The 16,613-nt window shown below is 43.2% G+C and overlaps 1 protein-coding gene across 6 annotated transcripts in view; it reads right to left on the bottom strand.

Moving 5' to 3' along the window:
- The window catches only part of ANKRD45 (ankyrin repeat domain 45), a 124,442-nt gene that overhangs the window by 77,300 nt on the left and 30,529 nt on the right, over positions 1-16,613 (bottom strand). For 2 of the 6 annotated variants that reach the window (XM_029618967.1, XM_029618966.1), the window contains one exon: positions 12,479-13,457. The exons of 2 other annotated variants lie outside the window; for them this stretch is intronic. In XM_029618967.1, the coding sequence (XP_029474827.1) occupies positions 13,123-13,457 (335 nt within the window). In that variant the 3' untranslated portion in view covers positions 12,479-13,122. Of the gene's footprint in view, positions 1-12,477; positions 13,458-13,700; positions 14,356-16,613 lie in introns of those variants that run through there. 2 more of the 6 variants (XM_029618968.1, XM_029618969.1) reach the window with 2 other exon arrangements.

Genomic DNA, 16,613 nt, shown 5'->3' with positions numbered 1-16,613 from the left:
CCTTCTGAGAAAACAAATAGAAAACTGCAAAAGTCCCTTCTGAGAAAACAAACTCTGTGTAGGTTTCTTCCGATTCAGGTAAACCCCCGAGATCGCCAGTACTTGGAAACCAGAAATGTCCAAATCAGCGTGAAAAAATGCAGGTTCATGGACCTCCGTCTCCGCGTAGAGGAAAATACCAAGGAATCAACATGACTCAACGCAGAAAGTAAAGTCACCCATGGTCCGGCAGCCCCGAGCCGCATGCTTCTGCATGGCGTCTGAGCCTTTTTCCTCCTTTATCCGCCCTTTGCCATCTGGGAGCATTGTCCATTTTGAGTTGGCTTGGCTGCTCTTTGGGTTTCTGAAATAAGACCGGGATCTGGGCCTTAGTAAAAACTGCGGATGCGTCCTCCAGCGATGTGATTTTGTATCCCACCCCCTGGACCTGAAAAGAAAGCCCAAAGGGGTAGGTCCACCGGTACTTGATGTTCCTCTCTCTCAATTGCGCAGTAACCTCTCGCAGCTCATAGCGCTTCTTCAGAGTAACAGGGGAGAGGTCCTGGTAGACAGCTAACTGATGATTATGCCATTTAAGATCCTTTAAAGTGCGAGCGGCAGCATAGATCCTTTCTTTGAGAGGAAAACTGGAGAAACACAATACAATATCCCTGGGCCTCTGATCCGTTCTAGGCCCCAACGCCCGGTGCGCTCTCTCAAATTTTATGTCCTCTTTGGTCACGGGGACTGCATTCACTGACTCTGTCGCAGGAATTTGTAGCAGTATATGAGCACAAATTTGAGATGCGATCTCTGCGGCCTCTGCATATTCAGGCACCTCCGGCACTCCCCTGATGCGCAGGTTATTACGCCTGCTCCGATTCTCCAGATCCTCTACCTTGGTTTGCAGATCCGTGAAATTGGTGGACAGGGATGCTTGCCTAGTAATGATAGAGTTAAGGGACTCCCCGTGGCAATCTATCCTGTTTTCAGCGTCGTCCACCCTGTTTCCGAGTGAAGCTAGATCTTCCTTGAGGTCTGCCACTGACGCCATAATATCTGCTCTGTGTTGTTTCATGTCAGCCCTTAACTCCATAAACCAGGTTCTAATTTCAGACCTAGTAATAATCTCTCCGGCTGGGAGTCCCCCGGGAGCCACTGTCTGCTCAGCTTGCTGCTCTAACAGCCCTCCCTGAGCGCTCACCTCAGCGCTCTCCGTCGCGGCGCCATCTTGTCCCGTCTCTCCTGCCGACTTCTCATATGAGAACTGCCGCAAGTCAGCTGTCTTTCTTTTGGTAGCCATGGCCCCGGGTAGCGCCGCGTGAGAACTCACTGTTCGGGGAAATTTCGCCGGTTTGTGCGCTGTTTGTGAGCCGTTTCGAGGGACTTTTGGTGGGTGGGAGGACGGAGCTCTGCTCTCACACGTCCGCACACATGCGCCGCAAACAGCGCCCCCCCTCCCTGCTTGATTTTGATGTTAAGTTGTTGGCAAAAATTATGGCTACGATTTTGCCTACGTATTGGGGAAAAGCAGGTGGGTTTTTTCTGCAGATGATATGTTGTTAGGAATATACGTAAAATCCTTGCTTCATTAGAGTGATGTCAGTAGCTTCAATTGCCATCTCTTTTATTGAGCCTTGAAGCTGAAAAAGTGTTTGATCGCCTGGATTGGGGGTTTATGTTTCATACCTTATGTGCTTTTGGGATTGAGCGTTATTTTGTTCAAGTACTTCATCCTTTATATAATGAACCTCTCGTATATGTGAGGGTAAATGGGTATAACTCGCCAGGTAGGGCAGGGCTGCCCGCTTTCTCCTCTAATATATATTTTATCCCTAGAGCCTCTATTCCAACATTTGAGGGGTAATGCCCTCATCAAGGGTGTGCCTTTTGGGAAGCATTCTTCCCAGCAATTTAAATTGGCATTTTTTGTGGACGATATTTTAATTCATATTGTAGACCCTCAGTCCTCTCTCTGGGTTTTATTGGAAGTATTTGCCCTCTACAATAGGCTAGCGGGGGTCAAGTATACAATTTAGGTCTCCCCCAATATCAAGGAAGAAGAACTATAAGGAGGAATAATTGTGCCAATCGTAAATATTCGGGGCATATACAGCACATAACACTATAGGTTTTCCAAATTCTTTCCCCTCCACAATCAAATACCTCCCACCTCATCAGGGGGTCATTTATCAAAATGCGCTAAGGCGCTTTCGCATGCGTTAAGGACTTATCGCATGCGAAAAGCCCCATTAACACATGCGAAAGCACCATATCATATGGTGTGATGCAAATCCGAAAAAGAGGAGGAGTTAGGGAGTAGGCTTGCCAGTCTGCAAAGTGCTATTGCACAGACTTAACTACACCTTTTTCAGTAGTGTTAAGCTGTGTGATAGCTTGCGCTACGGGGCAGTAAGGTGTAAGCACATTTTGTGATGTCTCCTGAAAAGTCTGTTTTAGGAGAGAGAGAAAGAGAGAGACTAGCCATAATGTCCTCTCCCTAGATAGGTATTTAGATCTCTATGGGAGGCCCACCTAGTAACTCGAGGTGAGGTGTAGGTATTAGTGTTGGGGGTTAGGGGCCACTTTGACATTCAACATGAGACATTATGGCTAGAGTGTCTCTCTCTCTCTCTCTCCATTAAACATGGTCCCCCAGTGGTTGTATGCAGGAAATACAACAGGTCTGGCACTTATCGCAAAGTCTGAAAACGTTATCGCGATTTCTGCTAAATTAACTCTTCGCATAGGTAATTAGCGCAAATTGCGATAAACTGCCTATTAGCATAGACCACGCCCCTTTTGCTATCGCATGCGATACTTATCGCATTTTGATAAATCCAGGCCTTAGTGTCTTGAAAAGGGAGTGCTTTACCTACCAGAATTGCTACTCCAGCCTTTTGAATGCCAGACTGTGCAGCATAAACTTTCTCTACCTACTGTCTACATAGCTTTTGGTGTTCCTTAGCATCTAAGTGAGTTTCCTGCAATAAAGCCACTTGTGTTTTCCAGTGCTGTAGGGCTTGTAAAACTTTATATCTCTTAACCACGGATCCGATACCCCCAACATTTCAAGTGACACAACGGAAGCTATTAGCCATTACCCTGGTACCACGTGATATAAAGACCCCGCCATAGCTGCCATGATACCCAGTCAGCCAGAGCGTCCCAGCCTAAGCCCCAACTAAAACTTCCAAAGGAACTCCCACTGTCTAAGAGAAATATATAAATGAAAATTCTGCTCACAGGGTCACAATCTTCCATCTCCCCTCCTCCATGCCCTCCCCATCCCCCAACCCTCCTCCTACCCCACTTTCAACCTCAATTGTAACCCCTAAAACACCGTAACAACCTCAAACTTCAACTGGCTCATAAATGAGCAAAAGAATGCCGTAAATAACTGTGTCAGGGCCCCACCCCCCACAATTTATAACAAGCTTGGGAGAGAAAAATCAAAGCCTGCAAACCTCCCAATAAGGCTTTAGAACTGCAATAACAGTACAAAAGAGGCAGCCACAAGAGAAGACCGGGAAATAGAGAGACTGAACATCGAGAGAGTGGTGTCTTGGAAGCAGTCTGGAGGCCTGTCGGGGCCGGAGGGAACCCGGAAACGCCGACGTGGTGAGCCGAGGACACACCCTCTGAGGGACGTCATTAACCAGCGACGTCGGAGGAGGCTTAAAACTTGCCTCCCTAATCCTTTCCCCAGGAGACCGGGAAATAGAGAGACTGAACATCGAGAGAGTGGTGTCTTGGAAGCAGTCCAGAGAGAAACGCCGACGTGGTGAGCTGAGGACACACCCTCTGAGGGATGTCATTAACCAGCGATGTCGGAGGAGGCTTAAAACCTGCCTCCCTGAGGTGCGCAGCCGCCGCCGGCGAGTTGCCAAAGGGGTGCGCGGCTTTGGTTTTACTGTTGCAGCTTTGTCACTTTTAAGAGTCTCTTCTCAGTTTCTCTGTCTCCACTTCAGGGAATTTGAAGAACACGATCCACACAGCTAAGTATTTTCGTTTTGTTTTCCATTGTTGTGAATTTCCTTTTTAAAGGCATGCCCCACTCAGCCCGTAAAAGGAGGGCTAGAGAGAGGGTAATAATCGAAAGTACAATGGCGAGTCCGATGTTGGGCCCAATGGATGCCCACACTAGAAGGGAAGTCATAAAGCTGGGTGAAACGTCACTTGAAGGGATGCAGGAAGCACGGCACCTCTTCGTGACCTAGAAATCTTGTTGTCCCTGGATCAAAGAGCCCCCCTGAGAACCCTGCAATGATGAGACCGGAATCCGTTCAGGATACTCTGTCGCCCCTTGAGAAAAGTGGCGAACAGGATAGTGTTTTGGGATCAATTCTGGCACCATCTGCAGGAGAGACCAGCATGGTTAATTCCACACAGGGGAATGATATAGAGGGTTTGCTGTTAGCCCAGGAACCTAGATCAGTTAGTGATGAATCTGGAATTATACCAATTGTGAGACCTCCTGTTTCCTCTTTAGAGGTTATATGGGAGACTTTAGGAGTACTGAATAAAAATGTTACTTTGCAATTAAAACCTATAGTTAATAATATTGAAAAACTGGAATTTAAGGTTAATAAGGTAACAGAGGAGGATAAAATGCGAGATCAGATAATTGAGGAAAATAATGTTGAATTGAAAAGATTGAGTACTCAAAATGAATTAATAATAAAAGAAAATCAATATCTTTCTAGAAAAATGGAAAATATTGAAAATTAATTATGAAATAGAAATTTAAGCTGGTAAACTTTCCGAAATTGCCAGCCGTATCGGCTAAAGAAATGTGGAACAAATTCGCCTTAGAATTTTTAAAAATTCCTCAGCAAGCATTTCCTCCTCTTACTCAGATTTATTATGTCCCTTCTTGAAGAATTACATCTGAGAGGTAACAAGAATATCAATCTATAACACCATTAAATGTTACTGAAATTCTGGAATCCACGAATATAGAATTAGCTCAACCAGCTACAATGATCATTTCCTTTTTATTAAACTCAGATAAAGAGTGGGTTCAGAAATTATGTTTTAGGAATATTAAAGAGAAATTTCTTCAGTTGGATGTCAGAATGTTTCCAGATGTAACCAGAGAAACGCAGAGAAGGAGGAAAGAATTTCTTAATTTAAGGCCTAAACTATTACAAATGGGAGCATTGTATAAATCAAAATTTCCCTGTAAATGTTGTATCACATACCAGAACACAAAATATTGTTTTTTTTCTAGCCATCATATTTGATAAAGTTTATTGCAGAGAAACAATTAGAGAGGAACCAAGGAGCTACAACTCCTCAGTAAATAACTAGGAGAGGCTCTAAGAGATAGAAATAGACAAACCTAGTGAGATCGTGTATTTCAATTGTATTGTTTAGTGAATGTAATGCCTTTATAAATGTTTCTTGTCCAAGTTCCCTCATTTTGAGGACTTAAAATAATATGGCCTATGTGATGAATTTTTCATTTAGAAATATATGTGGTTAATATGTTGTTATGTTTTGATGGCTATACATCCTAATCGTTATTCTTGATTGTATATTTGAAAAATTTGAGAAATAAAAAATTAAAAAAAAAAAAAAGAGGCGGCCGCAAAATCCAAAGAAGGAATCAGTAGCTCAGCCTTTGAACCCCAAGTCAAATAAATCGTCCCCCAAAATGTTTCAATCAGCCTCCGTTGCAGGGAGGCTGATTGAAACATTTTGGGGGACGATCGACAACATCAATCGTCCCCCAAACGGCTGCAGAGGCGGAAGAAAAGCTTCCGCCTCTGCAGCTGTTTCAAAAATGTGCATCACATTATTAAAGGTGACCTTCAATCGTGCGGGAAACTGAAGAGTGAATCGCACATGATGGCGTACTAAGGTAGAACAAATATTTGCAGATGTCTTGTAGTGAGCAGACACCGCTGCAGAGTAATCAGCAAAGAGCAATATTTTATGGCTTTCATATTCCAACACATGATGTTGTTGATAATGAGCTAAGAGGTGTTCCTTGTGGCGAAAGTTCAAAATCCTTGTTATTATGGGATGGGCTTTATTCTGCACAGTTGTCTTAACTCCCAAATGATGCGCCTGCTCTATCTGTAGAGTCCCAATTTCCCCCTCCAAGCTGAAGGAACTCGGCAGCCAAGTTTCCAGCATGCTCCATAAGTCTCGATCTGGTATCGTTCCGGCAAACCAATAAATCTCAAGTTATTCCACTGGGAGCAGTTTTCGAGGTCTTCAAGCTTATTATCAGTTTTGCCCAACAAGGTTTTAACCGTGACTAACTCAGTTTCAGCTTTCGCACCCGCTCTTCCACATCATTAATACATGTTTCGGCGTCACTTATGGGGCGGGTATGGTCCTGCAGTAAGGCTTGAATATCGGCAAGTGGGAGTGAAGCTTACCCAGCTTGTCGTCCATCGCCGATAATATCACCGTGCCTAAATCTCCTGACTCAGTGGTTTTTAGACTGGGCGAAGGGAGATTGCCGGCAGGATCCGCCATCTTGCCACCAGTTAACTTGGTCACTCCTTGCAAATCGATTTGGAGGCCATCCGCAGCTGGTAAAAACTCAACCTTAATCCCCGTAAAAAAAAGATTGAGAGCAACAAAGAAATGCTCAATAAAGGCAAAAGCGTTGCAGCAGAAAGGATGATTAAGGTGGATGTGGGGAGTGGGGCCCTGTAGCAGCTGGAGAACACGTCTTCATGCGCTCAAGACATCACGTGACCCCCTTATCCGGATAACTTTAAACCTGCTATTGAGTAAGTCTAACTTATTCAGTTAACTTAACTGGATAAGGCTGAATACAGGCACATATCTGGTTTAAAAAAATGGATAAGTTGTCTCGCCTCAATCCACCCATTGCGCACCCACAAGATATTTGGCTATCTACTTAGCCATATAAATACTTATCCGGCTAAGTGGTGGCCAATGTACATAGCCGGATATTCAGTGGCTGCCACTTAACTGGATAAGTCCCGATTTATTCAGCTATGTAGTGCTAAATATTGGCCTCACGGAAACTAGGTTATTGGTTAAAATGATTGGTAGTGATTGAAACCAGTTGTCCAATCTCAAAGAAATGAGTTTGTGATCTCAGTCCAGTCAATCCTTCACAAACACTATCTTCTCAAAGATGAAAAGGAAAATGATGGCTCACTTTCTTTATGTTTGTTTTAATCATAAAGCATAAAACTTGAATGTTCTTTAACAGAGATTATTTTATTTTATCCATAATTCTCACTGCTCTAATTATTGTAACATAGATATTAATGAATGCTGTAATTCATTTGGGGGGGAGGTGGGGTTGGTTCTATAAGCAGGTCAGTTCTATTGTGCTTCACTCAATAAGTGGGGTAATTTTCAAAAGGACTTCTGAGGGTAAAGTACTGTTTTACTCACAGAAATGACCCTTCAGACAACTGTGCAACAAATATATGTGCATAGGGGACAATGTTCCAAGGGGAGGTGTCTGGGAGAAGTTGGAACTTAAATGCATACTTTTTGATTTTAAAAAGTAGGCACATAAATTCTCTCAGCGAAACTGCATGCAGCAAATAGCACATGTAATTGTGTACGAGTAGTTTTGCAGGGATAATTTTCAATCCCTCAATCCCTCAAATCCACGGATGGGGGTAACTAAACCAAGTAATATCAAACAACCCTCATCAAATATTTTCCTGTATTTGTTTCTTTCCTTATATCCTTTGAACCCTTAAAAAATTCCCAAAAACTGGATAATCAATATTTTAATTCTTCATTGAAAACAAAAATCACTTTTCACCAAAACTTTCTGTACACCAAAGATTTTTGTAAGAAGAAAGTGGTTGTTTCATAAATCTTTCAAGGAACCATCCAGGTTGTCCTAGTTATTATTTTTAATCATGAACAAACCACCATCCCCGTATATTTAATTTATTATTTATCACAAAAACTTTTTTTGTGAAATTATTTTTTTATATATATAAAAATGTTTGTGAAAAGCAGATCCTTGTCCAACATATGAAAAACAGTTTGCCAACAGAATATACTTATGTTTTCATTGTCTTGAATAGACCAACAAAAAGTACTTAGCTTGATGTAGATGCTGAGACCTCAATCCGCAAATGCGTTTTTACCTAACGAGGCCAGGTTTCTAATAAATTCTTCATCAGGGGAAATTGCTTGTCCGCCACACATCTTAGCTCTCCAAAGTAATATCTCTATGATCACATACTCGCATTTCAAAATTTCAAAGTACTCACAGCACGCTGCCTATTTCTTCCATGCAAAATAGCAAACCATTTTCCATAGAAGACATAGGCAGCTCACTGCGAGTACTTTGAAATTTTGAAATGTGAGTATGTGATCATAGAGATATTACTTTGGAGAGCTGAGATGTGTGGCGGGCAAGCGATTTCCCCTGATAAAGAATTTATTAGAAACCTGGCCTCGTTGGGTAAAAACGCATTTGCGGATTGAGGTCTCAGCGTCTACATCAAGCTAAGTACTTTTTGTTGGTCTATTCAAGACAATGAAAACATAAGTATATTCTGTTGGCAAACTGTTTTTCATATGTTGGACAAGGATCTGCTTTTCACAAACATTTTTATATATATATATATAAAAAAATAATTTCACAAAAAAAGTTTTTGTGGTAAATAATAAATATAGGGGGACGGTGGTTTGTTCATGATTAAAAATAATAACAAGGACAACCTGGATGGCTCCTTGAAAGATTTATTAAACAACCACTTTCTTCTTACAAAAATTTTTGATGTACAGAAACTTTTGGTGAAAAGTGATTTTTGTTTTCAATGAAGAATTAAAATATTGATTATCCAGTTTCTGGGAATTTTTTAAGGGTTTAAAGGATATAAGGAAAGAAAAAAATACAGGAAAATATTTGATGAGAGTTGTTTGGTATTACGGGATAATTTTCAAAGCAGACTTATACAGATAAATCTGCTTTGAAAATCATATGTGCATATTTGCCAGATAACTTGTGCACAATTTTACAAAATGACCCCCATAATGGATCTTTTATTATTTTATCTTTTTCAGCCTCCAGCCTCCACTGCATATATGTCCCAAAGCTCTCTGTCCACCACCAGCTCTGACCTGGACACGGCTCTCTGTCAGATGCTAGTAATCACATCCAAGATGATGAAACATCTGGAGCTCTTGGAGAAACATGTATCCCATTGCCAAAAAGAAAGGGTCATCGGGAGGCTAGCAAACAGGAGAAAGAAAAAAAAGGAGAGCAGCAGGATTTTCCCATCTTGCCCATGTGTGCAGTATTCCCAGTTAGATGCTACACTGGTGGGAATGAGACATAAATCTAGCTGGTTCTGAGAAAGATTCAGCAAGGGAACCTTCCTACATCCCAGTATAAGGGAGTCACAGCACATCCTTCACCTAGGAATGAACCATTACAGGAAGTTGCACTCATACAGACAAGTTATTTCTAAGCTACAAAGATTATTTAAATGACGAATGTTGTAAAATCCATGTGTAAAGCTATTATCTGGAAAATACATTTTGTACAGGATGTGATTTTGAATTGACATTGTCATACCATGTGAGAATCAGTAAAATTGTGCAGTTCAGCACTGTACTGTTATCACAGTTCATCCCAACTGTTCTAATGTTGAAGATGGATTATTCATGTGTGTTCGCTTATTATTATGTAATTTAGAAATTAAATACTGGAAAATGGTCCTTGGAAATCCTGTAGTCTGTGTGGTTTAATAGGTGCTTTCATCCCATAAAATCCATTGTCACTTAACCAATTGGAAAATAGCTTCACCAGTGGCTGATGACAACCCAAAGCTGTTGTCTCTCACACTACTGAAACAACTTAAGGGGCAGAATACTATCTTATTTATTTTATTTATAATCTGCTTTTTGGCACTTCAAAGCAGATTACTGAAGATGTGGCCAGGTCTGAATCAGAAAGAAAGAGCAAGTAGGTTAATATGTGTTTGGGTTCACATGAGATTAGGTTCAAGGCATTATGATGACACTGCAAGGAAAATCTTTTCCTCTTAACATAGTAATAATGGCAGAAAAAGACCAAATGGTCCATCAGCCCAGAAAGTTTTTCAAGGTAGTAAATACTGCTCTTTGCAAATTATCCCCATGTTTCTGTTAAGGGTATAACTGCTGCTTCGTTCAGGTTACCTCCAAGGGTAGTAAATGCTGCTTCATGCAAATTACCCCTAACTGCAACTCTGTACAGGTTACCCTAAGCCTTATCTTATGGGTAGCAATATTAACAATAAAACTCAACCAACTATCAAACCTATAACAAAATTATTGCTAGCAATGTTTTTACGAGGTGAACAGCCTTCATAATAATTCAGTGTTTTGCTTTTGGACTTGGTCATAGAAGCAGTCCTGTGCTTTTTCCCTAATGTCTGCATATCAGTACCCTTGGACCGCAAAAGTTGGTGCCTAGCATTGGCTGTCGACCGAATTTAATTTCCCTTTTTGCCCCCACCATCGAAGCAGAGAGCAATGTTGCAGTTGCTTCAAAAGCAACAAAGCTAACTGGTTAAGGGTAGTAATCCCCTGCCTTCTGTTAAGGGTAGTAACTGCAGTTCCATGCAGATTACCCCCATGGCACCCTTTTCTCTAGTCTTTAGGGATCTGCAGTGTTTATCCCATGCCCTTTTGAATTTGTTTACTGGTTTTGTCCTCACCACCTCTTCTGGAAGGGCATTCTGTTGCAACCGTCCCTTCCCGACGGCTTCACTCCGCCTTCCTTTCTTTCTTTGCACTGCCTCTCGCTATGGATGGTCGCCTGGCTGCCGCGGCATCTGCCTGCCATCCTCTCCGGAGTCCCCGGACCGGCTTGGGCACTGCCTCCTGCCATGCTCCGCTGGTACCTTAGAGCGCGTGCACCACGCAGCCCTCACTCTTATTTCCTACTTGGCGCGAACCTCAGAGGCATCCCCCTGTGATGACGTCACGCTGCCCAAATATTTAAAGCCTACGATGTTTGCTAGCCTTTGAGTTAGGCAAGGGGGAATCTTACGGATGGTATTCGCTCTTCGTACCCAGCTACTCTGCCTCTCCAATCTTCCATTGGACTCTTATCGCTAACAGGGTACCCGCTCCTCGGGGGCCTCACTTGCTTTTCAGATCGCTATCAGGAAACTGGTACTTGCTTCTCGAGGGCCCATGTTCCCTGACTCGCTGCCTGCTCCTACCTTCTCTTCTGCCTAGAGGGATTCGCTATCTTCAACACCAGTGAGTACTACTTTCTTCACCTCAGAGCTGTTCCCTGGAACCAGGTACTCACTCCTCGAGGGCCTGCCTCCGTTCCAGCCCTAGTGCCATCTCCTACGTGGAACTGCTGTGAGTACATCACCTTCAAGCCTCTCAGCTCTCAGGGATCAGGTACTCGCTCCTTGAGGGCCTGCTCTCCCTATCCTGGGGTTCTCCATACTGGGGCTTTGTGCATATTCCACTGTACTCATTATTCTCACTACAGCACTGCTACCGGAGGAGTCGCTGTTCCAGCGCCTGAGGGATACTAGCCCAGCCAGGCTACTTCTGCTGCTCACTACTGCCACCTCTGGTGGCTTCATCACATTGTCTAATAAAAGATCAATCTCTGTGTTTGTGTGTCCTAAGCTGAGCCTGACCTGTGGCCCCTCACGGGACTTCCCCCCACGGGAGTGGTCAGCTGCCACAGTGTCCAAGGGTCCACCCAAACCTCACTAATTATAACACATTCCAGGCATCCACTACCTTCTCTGTAATGAAATATTTCCTGATGTCGGTTCTGAGTTGTCCCCCCAGGAGTTTCATTTCATGACCCCTAGTTCTACAGTTTCCTTTCCAACTGAAAAGATTCAAAATTTGTGCATCACTGAAACCTTTTAGGTATCTGAAAGTCTGTATCATATCTCCCCTGCACTTTATCTTTTCCAGGGTATACATGTTTAGATTCTTCACCCTCTCCTCATAACTCTTCTGATACAGATCCCACACCATTCTGGTTGCCCTTCTCTGGACCAGCTCATTCCTGTCTCTATCCTTTTTGAGATATGGACTCCAGAACTAAACATAGTGCCCCAGATGATGCTATAGGCTCTTCCAGTTGAGGACTTCCTCACAGACCCTATCATGTCTTCAGTCTCTCTGGGTAAAGAGAGATCTGTGATTACCTAAGTATTCAACACTGCATGTATGAGGGATGAGAGGTTTGGCTGGAATAGACTTACTTCTTCTTGAGTTAGTGAACCTGGATTTCTTCATAAATTAATCAGAGGACTGTTGGAAAGCTGTACGAGATATGAAAACCAAATTTGCCTGTGTCACTCTGGAGCTATGAGGACAGGAAGAACTTGTATCTTTAGTACTTTTTGTACTGTTCTGGCTATCAGTGGAAATCATGGAAAAGCGTACATGCGATCTGCATTCCAATGGAGCAGGAAAGCTTCTTGAGCTGACTCGAGTTTACTGGGCAGAATAGAGAAAACCTTCTCCAGTTTTCTGTTCTTTTTTTTTTTTTAATTATGCTTATTATTGTGAGTGACCACAAACTAATTCTCTACAAGAAAGTGATACATTCAATATGCAAATCCAATTAATCACTTCAACAAATAGTTGCTAAAATAAAAAAAAAAGACCTAATAAGACTGGCTGAAGTAAAAATTTATAATGGTGGGAGGTGGAAATTTCATTTAAGGCTACCTCTAAACCCATCTGGGTTAGGGTGCCAACTTTTAATCTTCAATGCCTCCACAACCACCCAGCAGTCCAATAATTTAATAAGAAAAGTTTTTATATATTTTTTGAAATATTATTTAAAACCACATTTTTCACATTTTTGAAAAGTACTTAACTAAATAAGCCTACGCCAGGTAAAAGACCTGACATAGCCACGTTTTGAAGATTTTGCTTCCTCAGGAGTCAACACAATGTTTGATTTGGCGGCTCTGGCAAATAAAGAAATGAGAAGATGTTACTGCCATGTCTTAAATACTTTTGAAAAATATGAAAAAATGTGGTTTTAAATAATATTTTAAAAAGAATATATATACATATTTTTTTCATTAAAATATTGGGCTATAGGGTGGTATTATTGTGAGTGAACATTAGTTTTATCCAACATAACAAATGCTATATAATAAATGAAACATGATCAATACTACATTAAAGTCATGGTAACTCAAAACTTCTTTTCTGTTTGTTTTGTTTTGTCCAACCCAAGAGACACCAAACATATATAACATACCACTCCCAATTACACCAGGTATACCATACACATGCAATAAGACAGTCATTCAATATGATATTAGGATTCAAGTTTACAGCAATGTTTTCATACGTTCCTAAAGTTGAAAATATCCCCGTTGCATCAATAAGGATTTGTATCCTTGGAGATCTCTTTGTTTTAAGTGTTTCTATCATCATAAAATTCTGCAGCTCTACTTTCCATGAGCAGAATGCCGGCAGCTCATCTGAGTTCCAGCAGGATAAAATGATCTTCTTTACTAGTGCAAAGACAACACTTAACATTTTAATATACTATCAAACCAATGCAAATAAATCATTCTACCATTCCAGTCAATCTATTCAATAAATCCATAATTGCCAATATTTTATTTAGATTTTTTTATATTCTTCTTTTTGGCACTTCAAAGTGTACATTGAAGCGAATTACATTCAGGTACTATAGGTATTTCCCTATCTCCACAAGGATTACATTCTAATTTTGTACCTGACGCAATGGAGGGTAAAGTGACTTGCCCAGGCTCACAAGGAGCAACAGTGGGATTTGAACCTTAGTTTCCCTGCATTGTAGCCCACTGCTCTAACCATTAGGCTACTCCTCCTTCCTGTATTTGTCTCCAGTATGCCTGTAGCTTGGGACATGGAGAAAACATATGACATAAATCACCACATTGATAATTACATTTTAAACACAAGTTTGTTTCCCACAGCTGCATTTGTGCCTCTCTCTAGTTAAATAGATCATATGTGTAACTTTAAATTGGATTTCTCTCGAATTAGCTGGTATAAATTGCTGCGAAACTTGCTCTAATGTCATGGTCTGTTAGAGCCAGGCCAAGATCCTCTCCTCACTGAACAGCTAGTATATTTGATGCATCAAATTATGGGCCTCATTTTCTAAAGTATCGCACCGTTGCATAGGAGGTGTAGCTATTGGGAGCGAAATAGGCAGCGAAAAGGCACCTACCTTTTCGCTGTCCATGGCGTCGGCGCAGATTCGGCCCCGGTGACGCCCCGACTCCTCCTCTTCTGGGGCCGACTCCGCCCCCATCCTGGTATTGCACGCGATAAGGGACTTTTCGCGTGCGAGCGGCTTGCAAAATGAGGCCCTATGTTTGCTAAATTTTGATGTTGTTTCGAGAAATGTTTCATCCTCTTCTGTAAAAGCAATGATGCATAAATCCCCTTTATCACTACACTACAATAGTGTCTGGCACGCGCATGTTATAAAATTCCAGGTCGGCGCATGCAAGGGGGGTATACTTTAGCAAATTTGCGTGGCAACACATCGGGGCCTTTCCCAGTTCCCTCCCAGTCCGCTCCAATTAAGGAATGGACTGGGAGGGAACTTCGCAACGCCCTATCCTAACCTCCCTTCCCCTTCCTCTATCCTACTGTTGCATCCATCGGTCGCAGACGGCTGTGACAGCTCTGCTTTACCTCTTTTCTTCCCTTTTCCTCCTCCTTGGGCAAGATGGCTACTTCTGCTGCCAAGGGCCGAGCGCCTCGGCGTCTCCAGCTCAGCATGGGCGTCCCAGTCCGCCATGCTCATTCCCGTGGCCTCCTAGGGCGCGCACGCGCACATCTCCTACGCTCAAATACACGTCATGGCGGGAACCTCAGGGGCATCCCCACCGCATGACGTCAATACCTCCGGGTATTTAAAGCCTCCGCTACGCTTCCACCTTTGAGTTAGCATAGACTCCGGTCTAGCTTCTCTGACTGCTCTAAGCTGCATGCTTAGACGCTGCTCTACACTCCAGGGCCTCGCTCCTTTAGAAGCTCTAGGGACCCGCTCCTCAGGGGTCTTTCGCTTCCATCCACCCTTCGGGGCCTCTGCTAATTAGACAACCACTCCTTGGGGGTCTATCTCTCTTATTCATTTCAGGATCTCCAGACTATCAGGTACTCGCTCCTCGAGGGCCTACCAGTCTAGTATCCTGCACCACGGACCTTCGGTCCCACCATCTTCACTACCAGGAAGATGTTTGCACTATGTTCCCGTTCTCCAACTCCACGCACCAGGCTCAGCTTATCCCGCACCGCGGGTTCCTAACTACCTTGAACATCTGGGTTGGATTCTTTATCTGAGACTGTCAGAATGTATTGGCACCTTGCCAGACTCCAGTGCCTTTCCTTCCTACCTCATACCATCTATCTACAGCAGTACAATAAAGCTTTCCACCTACAAGTGTCCGCTCTCTGCGTTTAGCCTATCGCTGTGGTTCCCCACGGCGCCCCTCCCCGTGGGAGGAGTCATCTCCACTGCGACTAAGGATCCACACAATGCCACAAACACAACAGATTGCTAACTCGGCTCAGTTCGCGGCCTTACATACCATTCCTGGCCTAGTCCAGCGGATCATGGAACAACCAAAGTCTTTGGAGAGCCTAGCTCCTGCCTTCAATCAGTTGCATGCTCAACTGAATTCTTCAGCAACTTCTGTGAAAGAATTGCTGTCTCCAGTGGTGATCCTCAAGACCACTGTACCTTTATCCACACCTACCCGGCTTTACGGGTGAAGCCAAGATGTGCAGAGGGTTTGTTATTCAATGCAGCATGCATTTTGCATTACAGCCTACCCTCTTTCCCACAAAAGCTTCCAAGACCACCTACATCCTATCTTTTCTAGAGGGACGAGCCTTTGCTTGGGCTTCACCGTTATGGGAACGTGAAGATCCTATCCTGAATGACCTATCACACTTTCTAAAGCTTTTCAAGTCTGTCTTTGATGACCCGGCTCGCCAGACTGTCGCTGGATATGCTTTGCTCAATCTCCAGCAAGGTAACAAGCCACTTACAGACTTTGGAATTGAATTTAAGACTCTAGCATCTGAACTACATTTGGACACTGGATGCTTACGTGCCATATTCATGGAGGGCCTCAACTCTCGCTTAAAGGATGAACTGGTGGCTCGTGATTTGCCTGATACCCTTGAGTCCCTGATGGAACTGGCTGGGAGAACTGACCACCGTATCCGAGACCGAACTCAAGAGGCTAAGAGTCCACGAAAATCCACGGTGGGGGGCTAACCATCCTAAACCTGTGCCTATTGCCTCCAGCCTGCCGTCTGCTCCCTTAGAAGAGGAACAGCCTATGCAATTAGGCCGAAGCCATTTAACTTCCAAGCAGAGATGTTTTCGCAAACGCATGGGGTTATGCATGTACTGTGGCCAATCGGGCCATGCCGTCCAAACCTGTCCCATCTGTCTGGGAAACTGACCGGCCTAGGATATGCAGGATGACTTCTCCTGGGCCTCACCTCTCCTTACCAGTATCTCTGCTCTGCGGAGGACTTGAATTTCAGACTCTCGCTCATATTGACTCCGGAGTCGGAGGTAATTTTATCTTGAAGCGCTTAGTTGAATATCTACGGATTCCTACCACACCAATAGCTAAGCCATTGCTATTGTC

This window comes from Rhinatrema bivittatum, chromosome 10 (genome assembly GCF_901001135.1).
Source record: "Rhinatrema bivittatum chromosome 10, aRhiBiv1.1, whole genome shotgun sequence".
In the NCBI taxonomy this organism is placed as follows: Eukaryota; Metazoa; Chordata; class Amphibia; order Gymnophiona; family Rhinatrematidae; genus Rhinatrema; species Rhinatrema bivittatum.
This window is presented reverse-complemented; position numbering and strand designations above follow the sequence as displayed.